General features: G+C 44.1%; 1 protein-coding gene across 8 annotated transcripts; it reads left to right on the top strand.

Moving 5' to 3' along the window:
• Window positions 1-292: 292 nt before the first annotated feature.
• Window positions 293-20,834, top strand: OGFRL1 (opioid growth factor receptor like 1). 8 transcript variants are annotated; one of them, XR_004483457.2, is made up of 8 exons: window positions 717-1,093; window positions 5,645-5,731; window positions 6,103-6,184; window positions 8,930-9,008; window positions 9,098-9,164; window positions 9,269-9,414; window positions 13,659-14,807; window positions 18,728-20,834. XR_004483457.2 is itself a non-coding variant. In XM_049695441.1 (7 exons), exons 1-7 carry the CDS (start codon window positions 308-310, stop codon window positions 14,323-14,325), a joined length of 1,131 nt encoding a protein of 376 aa, XP_049551398.1. In that variant the 5' UTR covers window positions 293-307; the 3' UTR covers window positions 14,326-20,834. The 8 variants fall into 8 exon arrangements, 6 of the variants coding, with proteins under 6 accessions (XP_049551398.1, XP_049551397.1, XP_004270189.3 ...); XR_007470563.1 differs by having other exon boundaries at window positions 13,659-18,946; window positions 19,766-20,834; XM_049695441.1 differs by lacking the exon at window positions 717-1,093 and adding an exon at window positions 293-313 and having other exon boundaries at window positions 6,106-6,184; window positions 13,659-20,834.
• Window positions 20,835-21,188: the final 354 nt, after the last annotated feature.

Genomic DNA, 21,188 nt, shown 5'->3' with positions numbered 1-21,188 from the left:
CCACGAAACATTTAGAAAGAAGCTTTAGACGTGTACGTCGAACCTGTCTACTCAGCCCACAGTCTGTAGATGTGAGCTGAGCACCCGCCGGGCTGCGCACGTGCAGGCGTGGCCTCCTGTAGCCGGAGGCCACAATGCAAAGTTTACAGGAGTCACTTGTTCCATCGTGCTGTTTCACCTTTAGGTACTTCTAAAACACGTTTTCCCCGGTTGTCCTTCCATTTACAGAACAGACCAAGGGGCCGAGGATTCTGAGTTTTTCCTCCGAGCACAGATGCGGAGTGGGTGTTAGTGAAACCATCCACGGATGCAGGTGAAAGTCTGATGGTTATTGCTGCTTTTGCTCTTTGGATGAGGTAGCAGACAGCTTTGACTCTGTGGTCCGCGGGGACTCTGGGTGGCTGCCCAGATGCAGTCTCGGTAGCTCGGGGCTTCTATTGATGTGCTGCCCGGTCACCACCAGCTTTGTCTTCTGCCGCGGCCAATCCGTCTTCCTCCCGGACCAGCCGGGAGAGAGGGGGAGGATGTGGACGGGACTCGCCAGCAGACGGCGACGCCTCCTCGGACCCCGATCCGCCCCCCGGGCACGTCCGAGGCCGAGGGAGGCGGGCCTTCCGGGGGGCAGAGCGGCGGGCGCGGCGCGCGGGGCCGGGGAGGCGGGAGCGATGGGCGGGCTCGGGCGCGGGCGGCGGTCCCGGGGCCGCGGGCTCCTCCCCGCCCTGCGCCCGCCGCTCGCCGCGCGCAGGCAGAGCGGGCTGGGCGCCGAGGTGCCGCCCAGCGCCCTGGCCGCGGCCCTGCCCGGGCCCTAGCGCCGCCGCAGCCGGAGTCCGGAGCCCCGCGCCCGCCCGCGCCCGTCTCTCCGATGGGCAACCTGCTCGGCGGGGTCGGCGTGCGCGAGCCCACCACCGTGGAGGACTGCGACTCCACCTGGCAGACGGACTCGGAGCCCGAGCCCGAGGAACCGGGGCCGGGCGGCGGCGAGGGCCCGGGGCGGGAGCCCGCGCAGACCCCGGAGCCCCCGGAGCGAGCCGGCGGCCGGCCCCGCGCCAGCCCCGCGCCCGACCGGGACGCCGAGGCGGCGGGCGCCGAGCAGGTACGCGGCCGGGGGGGCCTCGGGCCGGGATGGGGGGGACGTTGCCGGGAAGGGGGCGGCCCCGGGCGACTCCCCGCGCGCGGGGCCAGGGCGGGGGCTGAGCAGGGCGCCTCGTCCTCCCCCCACCGTCCCGCTGCCCCGGGACCCAGGCCTGCGCGCGGCGGTCGCCCGGAGCCGTCCGCTGCCGGCCTGGGGCCTGAGCGCGGGCGCGACGAGGCGGTCCCTCCGGGCAGAACCCAACTTGGAGGGGTGTCTTCTCTGCCTCCGCAGACGGGTGATGGAAGGCGGGGTGGGAGGAACCTGCCTCAGAACAGAGGATTGTGAAAACCCATCTAGTGCGTGTTATTGGTTTAAAAAAAAAAAAAAAAAAAAAACAACCCGGAATGAGGTGGGACTACGATGGAGCAGCTAGCCGTCTCCCTACGGCGGGAGTCCCCATCCAACGTTAAAACACCAGGGTTCCTATTCCAAGTCAGGCCTTCCAACCCAGGAGTTCAGGGCACGCTTCAAAATTCCTGTTTCACCCAGAAGACTTGTTGATCCAGCTGTGCTGAAGTCATTTGCCCACTACAATTTGGAGGAGGGATTAGTAACGAGATAAATATCCCTTTTAACCTCTGATGGACTGAAAATAATCCAGAAAACTTCAGAAGGAGGAGCTGCGTGGCCGAGCCTCTGAAGAAGTGTGGCTGGCGGAGCTCTGACAGGCTGGTGGTCCCGGGTCAGGCCCTCCTTCCCATCAGCCACGGGGGGATGAGGGTGGGAAGTGGAGCCCCAAATCTGATGTAACCATGGGCTCTTGGGTTGAGGAGAGGAATCAGCGGTATATTTTATAGGAAGGCTGCCTTCTACATCTTGACGTTCATTTCTTTTTGGGTCAGGAGAAAACAGTCTTAGTGCATGCTCTGTGCTATCCAGGTCATTTCCATCAACTGCAGTTTTAGGGGTGGGGTGCGGTGGGAGTTCCTGTTTTGAGTCCCCACTTTAGAGAAAACTGAGGCTTAGTAGAAGCTTGCCCAAGATCATCCAGGGAGAGAGAGGTGCAAATCCAAGTACGCCTGTCACCAGCATCAGAACTTCGGACGTGCTGGAGTCGTGAATGTAACTCTGCCCCTTGCTGCTGGGTCATCTTGCCTTGGGAGCTCAACCTCAGGGAAGTATGAGACACTGTATTCCAGTGTTTTTCTCTCCCACTTGTCTCCAAATGAAGAAACCTTCTGAAGAAGTTTGGGATGTCAAAAAACACCCGCTCAGATTCAGTCCAACTCACCCGGTCCATCTATATAAAACAGTTTTATAATTAATGTTTCTATCAGTTAATTGCAACCCCAGTAAATGGTAAATGGCGCCAACCCTTCCTTTTCCCCTTGAATGATTAATTTTTCTTCTCTGTATCACCATGTAACTTGTACTTTTTGTTTGTTTGTTTTTTGATGTAACTTCTACTTTTTAATGCTGCTTTTGACTGTCCACCTCTTCTGTTCCCTACACCCCACAGTCATTTGCAAGAACTACTGGAGCTACCTTTAAAGTCTATCCCAGACCGACTACTTCTTACCAGCTCCATTGCTGTATTCCTAGTCCAACTGAGTAGCTGACAAACGACAGTGCCATTCACTGAGATGGGGAAGTCTAGGGGGAAAGCGGCATCTGAGGTTAGGTCAAGAATGCTCTTGGGTTTAATATCTTATGAGACATCCAAGTGGAGCTGGTGAGTAGGTAATTACGAGTGGAGCCTCAGTCCAGGACTGGAGTCATCAGCATGTACGAGTGGAGGTATTGAAAGTCCTGGGAAGATACGGGGTCGTCAAGGAGCGTGAGAAATGTGGTCAAGCCCTGGGCACTCCTCCACTGAGAGCACGTGAGGAGGGGGAACCAGAGATGAGGCTGACCAGGGCGACCGATGAGATGGGACGGAAACCAGGGCAGCTGTGGCAGGTGACAGTGTTTCAGGAAGGACAGGGCTTAGCTGGCCCCATGCTGCTGGGAGGTTGCCTGAGTTGAGCACCAAGAAGGATGCTCAGTGAGATGGAAATTTGTTAGGTGGCATTCACAAGAGTCGTTTGGTTGTGGATGGAAGCCTGGTTGGGGTGGTAAATGGGAGAAGAGGAGATGGACGGGGACTCTGGGCAACTCTCCGGTGAGGCTTTACTGTAAAAGGGAGCAGAGCTATGGATCTGTCATTCAGATGGGGTTTGGGTCAGTTCCAATTTGTGTAAGTTTTTTGTTTGTTTGTTTGTTTGTTTGCGGTACGCAGGCCCCTCACCGCTGCGGCCCCTCCCGCCGCGGAGCACAGGCCCCGGACGCGCAGCCCCAGCGGCCACGGCCCACGGACCCAGCCACTCCGTGGCACGTGGGATCCTCCCGGACCAGGTCACGAACCCGCTCCCCCTGCATCGGCAGGCGGACCCCCAACCACTGCGCCACCAGGGAAGCCCTGTATGTTTGTTTTAAGATGAGAGATACTACAGCATGTTTGCTGAAGGAAATGACCCAGAAGACAGGGACAGGGCTTCCCTGGTGGCGCAGTGGTTGAGGGTCCGCCTGCCGATGCAGGGGACACGGGTTCGTGCCCCGGTCCGGGAAGATCCCACGTGCCGCGGAGCGGCTGGGCCCGTGAGCCATGGCCGCTGAGCCTGCGCATCCGGAGCCTGTGCTCCGCAATGGGAGAGGCCACAGCAGTGAGAGGCCTGCGTACCACAAAAAAAAAACAAAAAAAAAGACAGGGACATTTTGGTGACACAGGAACTAGGAATAATATGTTAAGGAACAAAATCGGTGGCTGAGCAGGTGAAAGGGGGTGGGATAGAGAGACCAAAGGAGCGGGAAGTGGAGGGGGAGCAGGGACACTGCCTGCAGGTTGGCACATTTAGAGGATGGAGGAGGTGGGCGTTCCCGTGATAATCCTGGGAAATAGGCAGGGTGTGAGTCATTCTCCTCATTTCAAAGATGATCAAACTAGGATTCAGTTAAAAGCTTCACAAAGCAGCAGCAGAGTGAAGACTCAGCCCAAGTATCCTGACTCCCAGTTTGGGGCTGTTGAAATGACACCACGGTTTCTATAATGATCCTTCGCATTTGGTGGAGCTGAAACTGATTCAGACCTAATTAGTTAGACTTGGAGCCCAGAGCCTGGGGTTCTCATTCTTCCGCTGTCACTGGCCTCTGGGTGTTGGTGAAATTCTCCGAGCCTGCGTTACCTTGTTTCTAAGATGGAAGCACTCCTAACTGCCTGCCAGGTGTGTTATAAGAATCAAAGGAAATAATATATGTGCTTCGTACATGGAAAAGTGCTTTCTATACACATGTCGGATGATGAGTCATGGGGTTGTAGCTCAGGCTAAATAGATTCAGAAACCTGCTAGGCAGAGCTATTTTGAAACGTGTGGCAAGGACCAGAACGTAAGCTTTGCCTCGCTTATGTAACGTGACAGAGTAGCCAGTGTTAAACACCAGCGAGTTTGGTAAGTACCTGTGTACTTGTAGTAATAGTGAGAATCACGCCACTTCAGAAACGTGTGAAAACTGCCTAGAGGATGCCAGTCTGTCAGCACATATGGGGGTGGGGGCTGAGGAGAAAAGGGGAGGGGCAAAGCTCTTAATGAATATTCAGACCTAAACTTTGTCATCTGTTTCATCATTGTCACCAGTCTTGTTGCCCTTCTGCGTGACACTGGACCCAAAGCACGTTCCTGCACGTTATAACAGTATTGATACATGGAGTTAGAGAATGCGAACTGATTATATTGACCTGTGCCTTATATTTTCAAAATTATGTCATGGGACTGGGAGTTTGGTTTAGAATTTAAATAGTGTGAGTAAACTACCACATATAAGTTCCTACAATGTAATGTGAATTTCATTCCAGTTGAGAGCTTTTATTGCTTTGTGTGTATATATTTGAAATTTTCTAGCTTTAATCACATTGTATTATCACTGAATTAATGGAAGGTTATTCATACCTTTGTGTACTTGTTATGGTGCTGTAAAGGGTGGAATTTAGAAAGCTATTTAGTTTGTGTTAAAAGCCCCCTTTCCTTGCATTAATATTACTTGACTTCCAAGTACAGCTAAACATTGCAAAATTAATGATAGTTTTCTTTGAGGAATTGATTTATTATCTTAACACTTTTTTTTTTAGTGTTATGTAAAGTATTCTAAAATAAGTCTGGTCAAAGAATCACTTGTGTAACCGCTGGTAAAATATAGGTCTCGAATTCATTTTAAGAATTCTAAGGTTTTCAGGTTTCTACTGGATACCGATCCATAACATTTGGCCTCTATAGGCTTTTGGCGAATAATAAAGTTTTTTATTTAGTGAAACACCTTAGGACAAATGTTATTGGCTTCCACTCAGGAAACGAGAATGCCAACAAATGTTGCTTGTAAGCATTATTAAGAGGACGTTTATAATATCCTTCATTTATCTGGACATCTTGACACTTTTCAGGCTTTCTTTATGGATGTTCATTATTTTAAGTTTGTTCTGGAAACTTCTTGGTGAAATTATCTTGCTTCAACACGTAAATGGAATTTCACTTTTTATTTTAGGAGGCTGATTCCACTGAAGTATCTGCCAAACCAAAGAGAAGTTTTTATGCTGCGAGGGATTTGTACAAATACCGACACCAGTACCCAGTAAGACTATAGAATTTTTTTTTCTAAAATGTAAAATATTTCCCTTCTGTTTTTGTTACTTTGTGGTGCCAGTGAGCAAATGTGCAAGGAAGGTCCTTGTGCCTTTTTTTTTTTTTTTTTGCTATACGCGGGCCTCTCACTGTTTGTTGTGGCCTCTCCCGTTGCGGAGCACAGGCTCCAGATGCGCGGGCCCAGCGGCCATGGCTCACGGACCCAGCCGCTCTGCGGCATGTGGGATCCTCCCGGACCGGGGCACGAACCCGCGTCCCCTGCATCGGCAGGCGGACTCTCAACCACTGCGCCACCAGGGAAGCCCCTGTGCCTTTTTTTGTATGTCCATATGCTGGAGATTGACTTATTTTTTCCTTTAGCAGAACTTCAAAGATATCCGATATCAAAATGACTTGAGCAACCTTCGTTTTTATAAGAATAAAATTCCATTTAAGCCTGATGGTGAGTAATCCGCTCCCTTGGTAAAAAGCAAACTTTAAATAGTAGTACCGCTAGTCATTCTTTGTTCATTCCATGGTCAGTGCATTCATTGTTCATTGACTGGCTTTACTCTGCCCTGCGGTCCACTGTGTCCCCAGAGTCCTAGACCCTTGAGCTGTGAGCATCTGCTCAGCAGGTTCTGGGGGGGTAACTTGAGGATTAGCCATCCTTCCCACCACCTGTTTACAGTGGCGACTACTATCTGAAAGGTAGTGGGGGCCATTTTTGTGAGAGGAAAAGAGATTTTGAGAACCATAGAATATTAGATATTAAGGACCCATAAGGGAGATCAAATTCAGTTTCCTCATTTTAAAGATGAAGTTGCTGGGTCTTGGTGACCGACTTGATCATAGACTTGATCATAGACTTGGATCTGGGCTCCAGAGTTCGGTGTTCTTTTCACTGTGCCAAACCCGGAAAATCTTTGGAACATAATTGAAAGGTGGTGGTTTTTCTATTAGAATAATCTTTCCTGTCGATTTTCAGATTCAAGGTCAAGGAGCTAGAGCAGCCCCAGTTCAGCGTTCCAGCATCCCGGGGAGGGAACTGCACACACTGTAGATCTCCACGCAGCTCTGTCAGATACACTGGCCCTCCTCCACACTCTACAGTTGCCCTCCCAGGACCTTTCCTAGACCTTTAGTGAGAGGGTGCAGTCTCCGTGGTGATACGCATGACTCACCCAGGCACCAGGCCGTGGTTCGCGGTGGGCGTCCTCATTTTATCCAGGTCAAACCAGAAAGCTGGCTGCTCCCCGTCCGTAGAGCCCTTATCTCTGTGAGATGACCAGATGGCCCCGGCCGCTGCTCTTCACTCTCAGTGGAAACCCAGCCAAATCCCCAGCAGCGTGAGTCAGGGGACGAGGGTCATGGATTGCAAAGCTCTCCGAGTGGCAGGACCTTGCATTCTTTGATGAACTAACTGGCTGAAGAATATCTAAGGAATTCCCTATATTTGTGCACTGGCAGACGCACCAGTTGGAAATTAGGATGTAAGAACATTGCTGCAATGGCCAGATCCCCTTATCTTTAGTTGATTTCTGGTGTCCCAGAAGTCTGCCCTGTTTTGGAAGGAGCCCTCTGGATAAAAATGCCCTGTTGTATTGACTAACGGTAGAAAGGTACTGCTTTATTTACTAGTTGAAATAGTATTAATTAAATTAGTTAGTTTTTTAGGACGTGGAGTAAGAAAACCTTTTGAAGAAATGCAATGATAGATAGGTAATTTGACTCTGATGTGAATTTAAACAATTTTTCCCAAAGGAATGCCTTCAAAATATTAAAAACATTGAACATAGAGATAATGACAGTATTTAACTCAATTATTTTTATGTTTCTAACAGTGAATTTATTTTTGAGGTGGTAATTTAGAGCGATAACTTAAAGCAATGCATTAATTTTTTGTAATCTTTATCACAAAAGTTATTTGGAAACCTTGTAAGACTGGTGGAGGTCAGAAGTTTTAGCTAAGGTCACATAAAATGTTATTCTAGTTTATTATATAAATTACATCAACTCTCACTTTCCTTCCCAGTATGTGTGAACACGCACGCGCGCACACACACACACACACACCCCACGCTTGTCAGTAAGCATAAGGCTGCAATGATGTATGTTACTTATTAAGTAGGAGGAGGGATAGATGGAAGGGGAAACAAATGGGAAATTATGGAGGTAAATGGCTTCAACATGCTGATGATTAAAAAACAGCCTTTTACCAAAAATCGTGAGTGTGGACCTCTAGTACAAACTGGTGATCTCTGGAGGAAACGAGAAGGAGATGAGTTACGTTTAGAAAGATATTAGGTTGTTGTGTCTTTTCCTATAAAATTGGCTAAGTGGCTGCACAGTTAGTTGTGACTAGACAGATTTGGGAAGCAGAGGATTTTGCCGTGATAAGTTCCTATAGGAGAAGAACTGGATGTGGTGAAGAAGAGGGCTTACGTTTCAGAACCAGAAAGACCTGTGTTCTACTCCTGGTTTTGTTAATGTGTGACTGAGCAAATCACACCATGTCCTCAGTGGTAAAGCGGGGCTGGTGACGCTGGTTTGAGACAGTGCTGGGTGGATTCAGCGGGCTGGCTACACCCTGTGTAATCCCGGCCGCCGCCGCTAGGAGGCGCTCACCACCATTTCCTTTCCCTTTTCTCTCCTCCCTTTCCTCCTTTTCCCTGCTTCTCTCCTTTCTCTTCTTCCCATCTTTGTCTCCTTCCTTTCTTTTTGCCTGGCATACATTTCATTTTTATTTGATCTAGTATTTCAAGAACTCTATGGCCCTCCAGGGCAGGGGTTGGCCAACTTCCTCTGTACAGAGCCAGAGAGTAAATATCCTCAGCTTCGCGGGCCACGCAATCTCTGTTGCAACTACTCAACTCCCCTGTTATGATAGAAAATACGTGAATGGATGTGCCTGGCTGTGTTCCAATAAAGCTTTATTTATAAAACAGATGGCAGGCCATAGGTTGCCAGCCTCTGCTTTAGAGTAACTGTCCAGTAGCGCTTTCTCCGATCTGAGGTGCCATAAATTTGTTTTTAGAATTAGACTTATTACATAGCAGAGTATATGGCGTAGGGTATTCATCCTACACAAGCATTGTTGTTGTGTGCTGTCGTTAAGTTTTAACATAAGGCTTAAGCGATTCAGTCTTAAAATGCCTCCAACAATGTTTTACACGTCTGGTTCGTGTTCTAAATCTTTACTCTTTAGGTGTTTACATTGAAGAAGTTCTCAGTAAGTGGAAAGGAGATTACGAGAAGCTGGAATACAGCCACACCTACATCCAATGGTCAGTAGTGTGCTCTGTCTCGCACCTGTTTCATCATGTGTGTCTCCCAGGCAACATTAATATAAAAATATTATTTTTCTAAAACGTAGGCTTTTCCCCCTGAGAGAACAAGGCTTGAACTTTTACGCTAAAGAACTAACTACGTATGAAATTGAGGTAAGGCCAGCTCATTTCTTTTGGTGTGGATTAGGCAAATTATATTGCCATTCGATGGCCCTGATAAGTCCGAGTCACCCAGCTGACTTTTCTTTTTTCATTAGGAATTCAAGAAAACAAAAGAGGCCATTAGAAGATTCCTCTTGGCTTATAAAATGATGCTGGAATTTTTTGGAATAAAACTGATAGATAAAACTGGAAATGTCGCTCGGGCTGTTAACTGGCAGGAAAGGTTTCAGCACCTGAATGAGTAAGTAAAGCCCCGCAGTGCAACCCCGGGCTGGCGTGGTGTTTTCCCCGGGTCGGAATTCTCTATGGCTCGTAGAACAAGCAACAGATGGGCTCGGGAATTTGAATTCAAAAGCTCGTCTGAAATGCACTTCATGCCTGTTCTGTATTCTAAAGCAAAACAAAGTAGCAGCCAAAAAAGAATGACATTCCAGGTAGAAACGCAGCTGCTCGGTTTCAGAGCTGTTTCTTCCTGAAGCATCTCCGCTGCCCCCAGCCAAGTGTGGCCTCGCCCCCTCTTTACCCCACGTTGCTTGACCTTTGCGGTTGTTGCTTGTGGACACTTTTCCAGACCCATCCCCTAGGCTGTGAGATTCTGCTAGCTCAGCACGCTTCTCAGGCACAGTGCTTTCTTAGATTAAATCCATGAATTAAGCCTATGACATATACAAATCATTTCATAAGACTGACAGGTACTCATACATTTTACTAAGAAAGAGGGAAAATTAGAATCTTCGCCATTTAGGTCAAAACCAGAAGCCCATTTTTGGTTAATAAAGCCAAACACCTGGAAGAAAATTTTACCAGTTTATTTGGAATTGATTTGCTATATTCTTTTTTTTTTTTTTTTTTTTTGCGGTACGCGGGCCTCTCACTGTTGTGGCCTCTCCCGTTGCGGAGCACAGGCTCCGGACGCGCAGGATCAGCGGCCATGGCTCACCAGCCCAGCCGTTCCACGGCATGTGGGATCCCCCAGACCGGGGCACGAACCCGTGTCCCCTGCATCGGCAGGTGGACTCCCAACCACTGCGCCACCAGGGAAGCCCTGCTATATTCTTTTGCTTGGATATTTATAACTTTCATTAACACATATGCCCAAAGTTGGTTTTTTTTAATTATTATTTTCTTTGCATGCAAACTGGCTTTTTTTTTCTTTTTAATTATAGGGTGGCTTATGAGCACCGGACTATAAAACCAACTTTAAACATTTTTAGCACATTGTAATTAGCTGAACTGGGCAAGTACTAAGAGAAAAAAAAATTAAAACTAACCTAAGAAATTTTTCTTTGCCCCAAACAGAATTTTTTGCATTGCTTAACTAAATTTTTTGTGCTTTCCTAGAACTTTTATCTTGCTTGTGTAAAATGAGTATGAGTACAATATTAATGTTTAAGCCTTCCGTTTACTTTATTAGTTATAATCAACGCTGTTAAAATGGTAGCTTGCACTAAAACACGCAGGATATGGGCATAAAGCATTATGATCTTGACGAGAAGACCCGTTAACTCATAACTCAAGTTCACTTTGATTTCTGTAGAGCACTTATAGCAGAAGTATATATGCCTCTGCCTAGGCAATGCAGGTAGCTATCTCTGGACAGAGTTTCTAAGCACTTATGTCAGACTGTCACAGAAAGCTGTGTGCAAGTAGCCTGTTGACATGAAGGATGGCAGAAGGCAGCCTTTGAAGAGGATCTGGTAGCATCTCATCTTCCATGTACCCACGACTATCGTTTTAGAGAATTTCCACCTGGTTTTGTTTTGGTCGGAATAGCAATCATACTTAGTAAATGTTTGTTGAATGAATAATGAGGAACAAAACAGGTTTGTCTGCCTAAATCCTCCTTGGGGTTTTGTTGTCAGGTCCTCAGATTAGTAGCTGGAAGCCGCCCTTCCGAAGGCCTGTCGTTGAGTGATGTCCTAGCTTGGTGTGGGGAGGGGAACCTGACCCCTACTGCCCCATGCTGCTCCCTTTCCACCATCATTTTTCCTTTCCGTGGGTATTGCTTACAGCTTTTACTTGTGTTTTAAGCTGTATGACATCTTGAGTTTTTCACAGTAAGCAGGGAACTCAATACATTTATCGTAGCCTAGCGGATAAAAACTATTGAATGAAGATCAAGTGAAATAAAGTTTAGTGAACAAGTGACCATGACTAAAAGAGGTAAAACATTTTCAAACACGAGAGTGCAGACATATAGACCAACCACGAAGATGGACTTCCAATTTTATTTGTAATCACCTTGGATTACGGAGCTGTATTTTAGACCCTGGAATCCCCTCTCCCTTTTACTTTCTGTCTCCTGGTTCTTGGCTTTTGTGTGTCCTTTCCTCGCTAACCTGCTCTTCCTGACAGCTTCAGCCCTTCTTACTACCCTTACCGCTGTCTGGAAGCCCAGCTTCTCTCTTTGATCTGCTACGCGACCCCAAAGTCTACTCACAACTCTAGGAGTGTGGGGTGTTTTTTTTGTATTTCTTTGTGACATTTATTTCAAATCATACTGAAACACCCGATTTCTTTCTTGTATAATTTTGTTCTATAATCCGGATCTCCATTCTCTTTAACCCAAGTGTTTGTCCTTTTCTACTGTTATGTAAACTTTTTAATTGGAGAACGTGTTGATACAGATAAGTGTACACAGAAATTTTATCTTGGTCATTCATCCTGGACTGGATATGTGAAACTGAGCTGCTTGCAAATATAGTAAATTTTGTTGTGTCGTGTAACTCTTCTTTGGGATTTTTAAAGGAAAACATTCTTCTGCTTTTCCATATCTCTCTTTCTCATAGACTTATGAAGCAGATGTTGGGATTTTTACCACCAAGTTTTTAGAGTATGCAAACTCTACATTGGATCAGTCTTGCTGATAAAGACATTGTCTTAACTTCACTCAAATTTGTATTGTCTCAAAAGACTGGTACTTCCTAACTATTAAAAAATACAGATTCATAAGACTGAAATGTATCTGTGCTACATTGTACCCTTTGGCCTTCAAAGAGTCGAATAGTAAGAGAACACTATTTTGGTAAACATCCAGGAGGCTGGAGATAATGAAAACTGCTGGACTTGTCATTTCTAGCGTCTGGTGAGCCCACAACATTAAGGGTTTAGTTTTGTCCAAACTAACTCTCTTCTTAAAATATAAGGCCATGGAGCCACGCCCTTCCGTCCCTCAAATAATTCAGTATCCTCTTCCATGCTTCCCAAACAAGTTGCTAGTTATTCCTAAGTGGATACCAAGCACTTGTGGAAGCCAAGGCAGGTATATGCGATGCTTGTCTAAAGTTCAGTGTCTGAGGTATAGACAGGTTTGGGGAAGTGAGGAATAAGTGGTGCAATATTGGGTGAGTAACTAACCCGGGCTGGTGATGACACACATGATTAATACATGGACCTGAAGGTTCCCTTAGGATGCAGCCAGGTATTTGTAATAAAGCAACTCTTGGGCTGAGTGAGGTAGGGGGGCAAGATTATGAATCATGACAAAATAGGTTTGGAAAGTTTTCATCTGCTAATGGCTTTAGTTTTGGGACAAGAAAAGAAAGATGTTAGTGCAATCTGGGGAAAGAGGAGTCTTTGCAGTCAATGCCATTAGAAGTAAAATTTAAAATTCTGTGATAGGGAAAGAGGAGGTGAGAGAGAGGCCACAGACGGAAGAGAATGAGGTGATTAAGGTGGGATAGGTACACGTAAGGTAGTCCTTAGTACCAAATCTGAAAATACCAATACCAATAATTATATTGATGTTAAATAGTGCCTGAAATTTATTGAGTTCCACATGCTCTGCATATATGTCAGCTAATTTGATGCTTACAAGTGCAGTGAGGTGTGGGCCCTTTCCCCCACGTTAAAGATGAGGGTACTTGAGCCTTAGAGGTGCCGTGATTTCATGTAGCTGTTGGTGGCATGGCTAGGGTGTGAATTCGGTTCTGCCTCCAAAGCCTATACTCTTTGCTCTGCTAAATAAGTCACTTCTGCCTCCTTTGTCGGAATTGTTCCAGCAAGGTAGAACGGTTTCTGCTGCTTTCCTTCTGAGGGTTGATATGGTGGGTTCTGCTGGCCCGCTGACCCTGTAAGTCGTACATTCGGCTGGTAACCAATGCTCGGCACTGTTTACCTGTGACAGGTACGATACGTTTGTGTAGTAGATAGTCATCCTCAGTGTATTTAACAAACAAACAGCCATTCGACATCCATGGGAATACATTGAAAATCTAAATGTTTTTCAAGTACAAAGAACTGAAGGAAAAAGGAGAATTTATTTTATGCATTGGAGTTTTACATAGGTTGGCGTTACACTGAGGTACAGGGGTTTCACATCTTGTTTTATTCTTCTTAGCGGTGTCTGCTACGACTTTTAGCCAAGTCATTACAAGGCATGTTTTCCCAGCTTACCCTTCCATCAGAAATAGTTTCCCAGTGGTTTTTAGGCCCTGCTTTGCGCCACCTAATTTTCCTCCTCCGTTGTATTCAATCCTCTTCCAGGTCTCAGCACAACTATTTAAGGATCACTCGCATTCTGAAAAGCCTCGGCGAGCTTGGATATGAAAGTTTTAAATCTCCTCTTGTAAAATTTATCCTTCATGAGGCTCTTGTGGAAAATACCATCCCCAATATTAAACAGAGCGCACTGGAGTATTTCGTGTACACAATTAGAGACAGAAGGGAAAGGAGAAGACTCCTGCGCTTCGCCCAGAAACATTACACGCCCTCGGAGAATTTTATCTGGGGACCACCCAGGAGGGAACAGCCCGAGGGCAGCAAAGCCCCGAAGACCCCCGCCCCGCCCACCTCGGGGCATCACAGCCAGACGTCTATGCACAAAAAACCCAAGGACTCCAAAAATCCCTCTGCAGCTGGGCGTGTAAATAGCAAAGCTGCCGAAGACAAAAAAGTGACACCTAGGGAGCCGGAGGAGGAGACAGACTGGCCCAGCTCAGAGGCCGGCAGCGAGGCTGCCGGGTCAGGAGACCCAGAGAGAGAGGGTGATGCCGACAATTCCAGTCCTCAACCAGAAGAGACAATTGCGCATGCGCTGGAGAAAAAGGAGAGTGCGTCTCCCTCTGAAAAAGATGAAGAGCGTGAAAACCGTAACAAGGACTGTGAGAGTCCCGGAGAGACAGGTTCCCACGATGACGCACTCTTACAGTGAATTATCAGGAAGCCCACAGACCCGTGTGGGTGAGGAACAGAGGCCACGTTTCGGAGGGTAGCCGGCTGTTGGTGAGCTCTGTTGTAAGCATTCAGTTGTCACTTGGTTTTGATTTTGGATGACAGTGAATTTAATATTTAACCAGAAGTCTGAAGACAGGACCCAATTCATGAATGCATTCTGTAACACTTTGGGGACGTGAGTTTTCGAATCCAGTACACAACAATTACTTTTAAATTATTTTCAGTGTATCTGGAAATAACCATGTAGTCTTCGATACAGCAAATAAATTCTTTGGAGAGACTCCGCTCTACATGAAGAAAATCAAGTGGATAATTTCGTTAGGTTGCCACCCCTTTGCCCGTTTTATGGATTCCTTTGTTTTTAAGCTGCGAGAAAGAATTTGGTCTTCTCAGATGTATTCGGAAGAAATTGGGAGTTTTTTCATTACAGCACCTCAGCATGCTTATTTTTAGTTTCTGGTAAGTGGGATGGATGTTCTTAGGGAGATATACTTGCCCCTCCCCGTTTGTCGGTCCTGCTGTTTTTCCTCTTCCCCTCTCCATTCTCTCCCTCGTTGGCCACTTGTGTCGGCGGGCATGCGCATTTCTAGTGTACATTCAGATGATCTACTACAATGGCATTTAAGTGGCATAGAGGGAACTGTCGGCTGTATTATTTCAAGAATTTGTTTAAAATAATAAAAATGGTTTTCTGTGTTAAGTGCTTAAAAACAAATTTCGATGCAAAAGTCCAAGAAGAGAATTTTGCCTTCTGTGGCTGTTCTGTACAAATTTGGTGCTTGTTTCTGAATGCAAATGACTAAAGAATTAAAAAATAAGAAAGGAAATTACTCGTTTTCAAAAGGCACGCATCTGGCACTGGCAACAAGGCAGTGGTCCCTAAAACCATGAATATCTCAGTGTTATGTAGACTATGACATTAATATGGCTTAGTCCACAGTATATCTTTAGAAAAAATATAATCTGCTGCGTCTCTAAGTTGTCAAAGCTCAAAATTGAGAACAGACTGGACATCCCATATATTCAGTTTTAGTAAGCACTGAATGTGTTAATATTGGGTAAGAGCAAATAACTTTCTTGCTTATACTATTATTACTAATTATTACACATTCGAAAACAAGTCAAACACTGTGGTGAGAACTTCAGAGCATACGTACACATATAGTGAAAGCAATTCACAGAAAAAATTTTTTTTCACTTCATTTCATTTAGAAAGGAATTGGCTTTTGTGTGTTTCTTAGGCCCTTAAGGGAAGTTCTATTCACTTTAACCCTCAGAGAATTTTTACTATGTCCTATTTTTAAATCACATTATGTCATCTTCTGTTACCTTTATTGACCAGAGGATTTTTAGCAGAGGGTTTCTAGAAAATAGACACACAAGTAGTATGCTTTAGAAGGGTTACATTGCCCTGAAGTTTACATGAAACAGCATTGTTGCTCAAATCTGACTTATTTTATATGAATGTTAGTAACGCTCATGTTATATATTGTATTCCAATAAATATAGAATATTTTTTCACTATCATTTCTCATAATATGACAGTTTTTGCTTTCTACTGTTTTGTGAAGTGAGCATTAGGATTTGGGGAAACCATTCTGCTTTTGCATTTCAATTTCTGTGTTTTTTCACATGGACCCTCTAATGGCCCCATCGAGCTCAATAAACAGTTCTACAGCTTAGCACATGAGAGTAGGTTGTCACATTGGGCTGAACTGTAGGAATATGATTCATTTGAAATACCTTACCAATTTTGCATACATGATAAAGTGTTCACACCACTTTCTAAGTGCATAATGTTAAAATTTTGTGACCAGATATTAAAATATTAATAAGTGGACAGATACTAAAAGAAATGGGTATAATCTAAATCACTTAGAAACTAATAGTATATCAGAACGCTTAGAAGTAAAAATGTTTCATTCAATAATTTAACTTTTAGCGTATTCCTAATTAGGGGTTTGATTAGATTGTACTGTTTAATTTGAGAATATTTAGTCTCAAGGGAAAACTGCCTGGCTTCCACTTAAAACAGTGGCCTTTTTCTACCATGTTGTTTTGAAATGCATACTCACGTGAAACAGTATGAGTCCTACGCATAATCTGTAAATAACTTATGAGAGAATTCTTCAGTGGAAACAAGTGAGAGGATGGCATTCCTTTTGCAGATAAAAATTATGAACGTCTAGAGTTTTTTTCTATTAAGAATACTCTGTACATTCAATAGTTTTACAATAAGATCTGTAGGTGTGTCTTTAGGTGTGTGTGTTACGACATGAAACAGCCCTCTGGGTTTGACTGTGATGTTTTGTATTTTTAAGAACTACCATGTGCTTGCAGAAACTAAGAAGCTGTTATCAAAATGCAGTGGAGCATGGCCAAATGACTAGAAACTTTATTGAATTTTTGTGAATATATAGACTTTATCATTGTACCATGGACTGTGAATATACTAAGTATTGGCTATTGATAAAATACTAATTTGCATTTCAGGCAAATAGATGTTACACCGCTTGGTTAGTCTAGTATATTTCTAATATTTTGTGCTTTCATATCCCAAAGGAGACGATATATGTGAAAATATTTTGAAATACTGTAAAGTGATATATAATGACAAGATATATTTCTGTAGAGAAAAAGTTTATAACGTTAAGAGTATTGTACCATTATACATCCTCATGCTCAATCTCATAAGAAACTGAAAAGAATCATGACAGAACTGAAAATATGTCTGCTTTCTCTAAGTCATGTCCAGTTCTCAGTTCAAAAATTATTCGGTATAGTTTTATTTTGGATTTTAGTTTTGAGAAACAACCTTTTTCAGTTTCAAGGAGAAAACAAAACTTATGACTCTGGAGTTACCAGAGAAGTTCTAAGATATTTTGCTAAGTATTAAAAATATAAAGATTGTGTTTAGAAATTACCTACTTTGTTTCTAGTTTTTACACTTTAACCTGACAGAAGGAATGCTCTGGTGAAAAAGGAAAAATATTGTAGTACGGTATTACATTTGAGTTACTCTCTAAAAAATCATTTTAGAAAGTAAACTTCCTTATCAAGGTGTCAAAAACTGGTTGAACTGATGGAGAGGGAATATTTGTTTAATTGTTTCAAGTTAAATTTCCCAGGTTTATAGTAGAGTTATGGTTGAGTGTGTAATCTACTGAGTAACTAAATCAAGCCAGTTTCTTTGTCTTTCTATAATTGAGGCTCTTCTAAAAGCTTTATTTTCTAACCTGAGAAAGGAAGGGCGTTCTTGATCTTGCTTGATTGTAATTGCATCTGTGGGTCTCTCAAGTTTATTTGGGGTGAGTGGGGACTCTTTGTTATAGGAGTAGTTTTGAAGATTTCTATTTTGTTTCCCACTTAAAAAGTTCCAATTTTCTTTTCCTTTGGGGTATATCCATTAAGTGTAAGGTAGGCTAAGTTAGACAAGCAAGAATCATTTCAAATGTAGGTGCAGTTGTAGAAAATGATGGCCTGGGTCAGCTGGATCTGGAAAATTAGGGGTGTACAAAGGGTTGACTTCTTTCAATTTAGAATTCTTTAGTGTTTATTCCATGAGCATATTTGTTGAGTAATCTCTAGGGTGACAGTGAGTACACCCTGCCTCTTTGCCTGTTCCAGCCCACCCAGCAGACTGTGCTTAGGGACAGACCACGTTTTAGAAATTCCTTATTACCGAAGTTAATAATAGAATAATATAGTTATAAATATGAATGCCTGGAGGTGTCCAGATGTGCCTTAACTAATGTAAATGCTTTTCATTCAGAAGTTTAAATTTTTACTTCATTATGAAATCTTGCCATAAGAAACATTCCAAACCGTGAAGATCAGTTCATTTAATGAAATTTACTTTCGTGCTTTTTCATTTTGGAGACATTTCCATTTGTATCAGTAACATCAGTTCAAAAGGAAGTGTACTAGCCACAGTGTTCAAAAATGTGTTACATTTGAGAAAGAAGTAAGATCTTACAGCAGAAAGATTAACTTCATTGTTACATTTATTTATGCTTCTGCCTAATTTTGCTACACCCTGTAATTTTCATTGTAAACATCTCTCAGTTACTACAAGTAATATTAATCCGTGTTTTACTTTTGCTTTTAGATACAGAGGGATGTAGAGAATGGAATTCTATTCGAGAAATGATTTAAAAGTTTAATTCCAGTAGATAGTTGGAGGAATCTGAAATTAATTTGGACTTTTATGCTGTAGTTTTGTTAGAAACATTTAAACAGTACTTGTTCTTGCTTTTTCCCTAGATTAGAGAGAACGTTTTTTGTCATCTTCTGCTTTTTCCCTCATCTGTTGAGAAGTTTATTGTTTTAGTTACTTGTGGGAAATAACTTCTTAATATGTTGGTTTCCTTGAATTAAAGTGTTCACGTGGAGGATACAATTAACTGCTTCGTTTTATGGCCCAAACTCTTGCCTGGAGGTTGAGTTCAGAGATGGGGAGGTGGCTGAGAACCAGAGTGGGCGTCCTGGTGAAGGGGCACGTACACTGGGCTGCATCCTCTCCAGTAGAGGAGGGGTCTCCGGAGCCTCCCCTGGATGCCGAGGGTGTCGGACCCCGTGATCGCTGTCTTCTGAGGAAGGTGGGCCACCTTGGACTTCATGCACAGTTTCACTGGGTATCAATTTTCATAAAATACCTGTTATAATTCATTCGTCACCATTTTGCAGTTGTTTAGGAAATTGTGAGCAGTTGGATACCTGCTATGTAAATTACAGCTGAATCTTTCTATCTCGGGAAACATTGAAATACCAGTTCTGCCTACCCCTCTCGCCAGTTCAGAACTTCTGATTTCCATCAAAAATTATTTGGGGTTGTTCTTTCAGAGGTCTCTATATAAAATTCTCCATAAAATGATTTAGTGTAAAGACGAAGTGAAAGGGAAAAGGCACCAGTGCGCACTTGTTATGCTGAGAGACCTTTTTTAGACAAATCAGAAACCTTATATATTTTAATATGAAAAATATGTTGAAGCTATAAAGTTTATCATATTTTTGTTTTTAAGTTATAATGGAGTTTGTGGAACCGTTACATTAACTAGAGAGATTCGTTGTGTAATAAGCTTTGGTCCTAAGAAGTGTCCAAGGTCTGCAGTCATTGGTCAGATGAACACCTTTTTCAGTGCTGGTGGGTTTAGTTTCATGTGGAGAAGAGGAAAATAACAATCGAAACAAAAAATTAGAAACAGTCACTAGAAACTCACTATAGAAATAAAGATGTAAGTGACTGTAGGTTTGTGGAGTGCCAGAATTTACTGGAATGAGGAACAGATGAGGATGCAGAAGCTTTACGGTGGGAACGTGCTCGGTGTTATCCGTGCCAGGGAGATCTGGACTGGTGTGAATGGGAAGCAATGCCATTCATGCTCGCATTTTCAGCCTGGATTCCGCTTACTCCACAGTAGATGGAAACCTTTCACAGACTGAGAGAAATAATCACATGATGCGCCACCAGGTTGAATTCCTCTGCCCGTGGTTCTACTGACAGGAAGTTAAGTGGAGGCAGTGGCTGCAGAGACGGGAAGGAGGTCCCGCGCTAGGCTGTTTCTAACCATGTGACTGTACCCCACGCCGGGAGAGCGATGGCGTCTTCCTCGTGTGGCACCACCGTTAAGAGCAACAAACCAGAGCAAGGGTTTGACAAGCGTTTTGTTCTTTGTCCTTTTTTGCTTTTGTTTTTGTTTTGCGGTACGCGGGCCTCTCACTGTTGTGGCCTCTCCCGTTGCGGAGCACAGGCTCGGGACGCGCAGGCTTAGCGGCCATGGCTCACGGGGCCCAGCCGCTCCGCGGCATGTGGGATCTTCCCGTACCGGGGCACGAACCCGCGCCCCCTGCATCGGCAGGCGGACTCTCAACCACTGCGCCACCAGGGAAGCCCTGTCCTTTTTATAAGAAAGTTGTTTCCGTGTTTCCCAAGTGAGCTGTCCACTCCTCTTCCGTGTTACCTAAGAAGATAGACGGCCAACTGGGTTCAGTCACCGCTTCAGCTGGGAAACTATTGTGTCCTTTGTATTTCAGGAAAATGGGTAGATTCTTAGAAAGATGTGTGCTTTCCTTCCTGCATGAGTGCTGCCTCTCCAGCAGCCGTGGGCCTTCTCTGTGCTCTGTCATCTCCTGCAGGATGAATTACAGAACGCCGTGCACGTCTGTGCACACCAATACCATGTGTATGTGGTAGGAGCTGTAACCAGTTTCTGGATCTGTATGGTACTATGAAACACTTATTTTATAATCCTGTAACTGTATGGCAGTGTTATGCCAGAAAATGTATAAAGTGCAGTAGTGTCTGTTGTTTACTGCTGTATTTAAAAATATCGTTTCTGAATCTATATATTTAGAGTTCTGTTATTTTTAATAACTATTGCCAAATATACATCCTGTAAAACGACCAAAAGCCACTTCATCTTACTTAACATTTTAGCATTATGCTGATTTTGCATGATTAAAATATTTTTAAAGAGCTGGAACAAATGACTTTGCTGTTTTTCTATGATTAGACTTTTTTTATGGTTATGGTATGAGATCAACATTATTTCCCTTTTATCCCCTAAAATAAATATTGTATTTTGAAGAGTGAAATCTTATTTACACAGGCAGTTATTTTTGTCGGGAGATTTTGGAGGGCAGATCACACGTGTAAGTACCTGGATGTTTACTGTTCTCTCTTTTTTTCACTTTAATGCAGAGTTTTAAAAGTATATTTAATATAGATGACTGAAAATGAATAACTCATGGAGGGGACAGATTTTTTTTCACTTAATAGAGCTAGTCTTCTAACAACAATTTTTTGATTAAGAAAAATGCAGCTGTGCGATGCAATTGAGG

Source organism: Orcinus orca, chromosome 12 (genome assembly GCF_937001465.1).
Source record: "Orcinus orca chromosome 12, mOrcOrc1.1, whole genome shotgun sequence".
NCBI classification, from domain to species: Eukaryota; Metazoa; Chordata; class Mammalia; order Artiodactyla; family Delphinidae; genus Orcinus; species Orcinus orca.
This window is presented reverse-complemented; position numbering and strand designations above follow the sequence as displayed.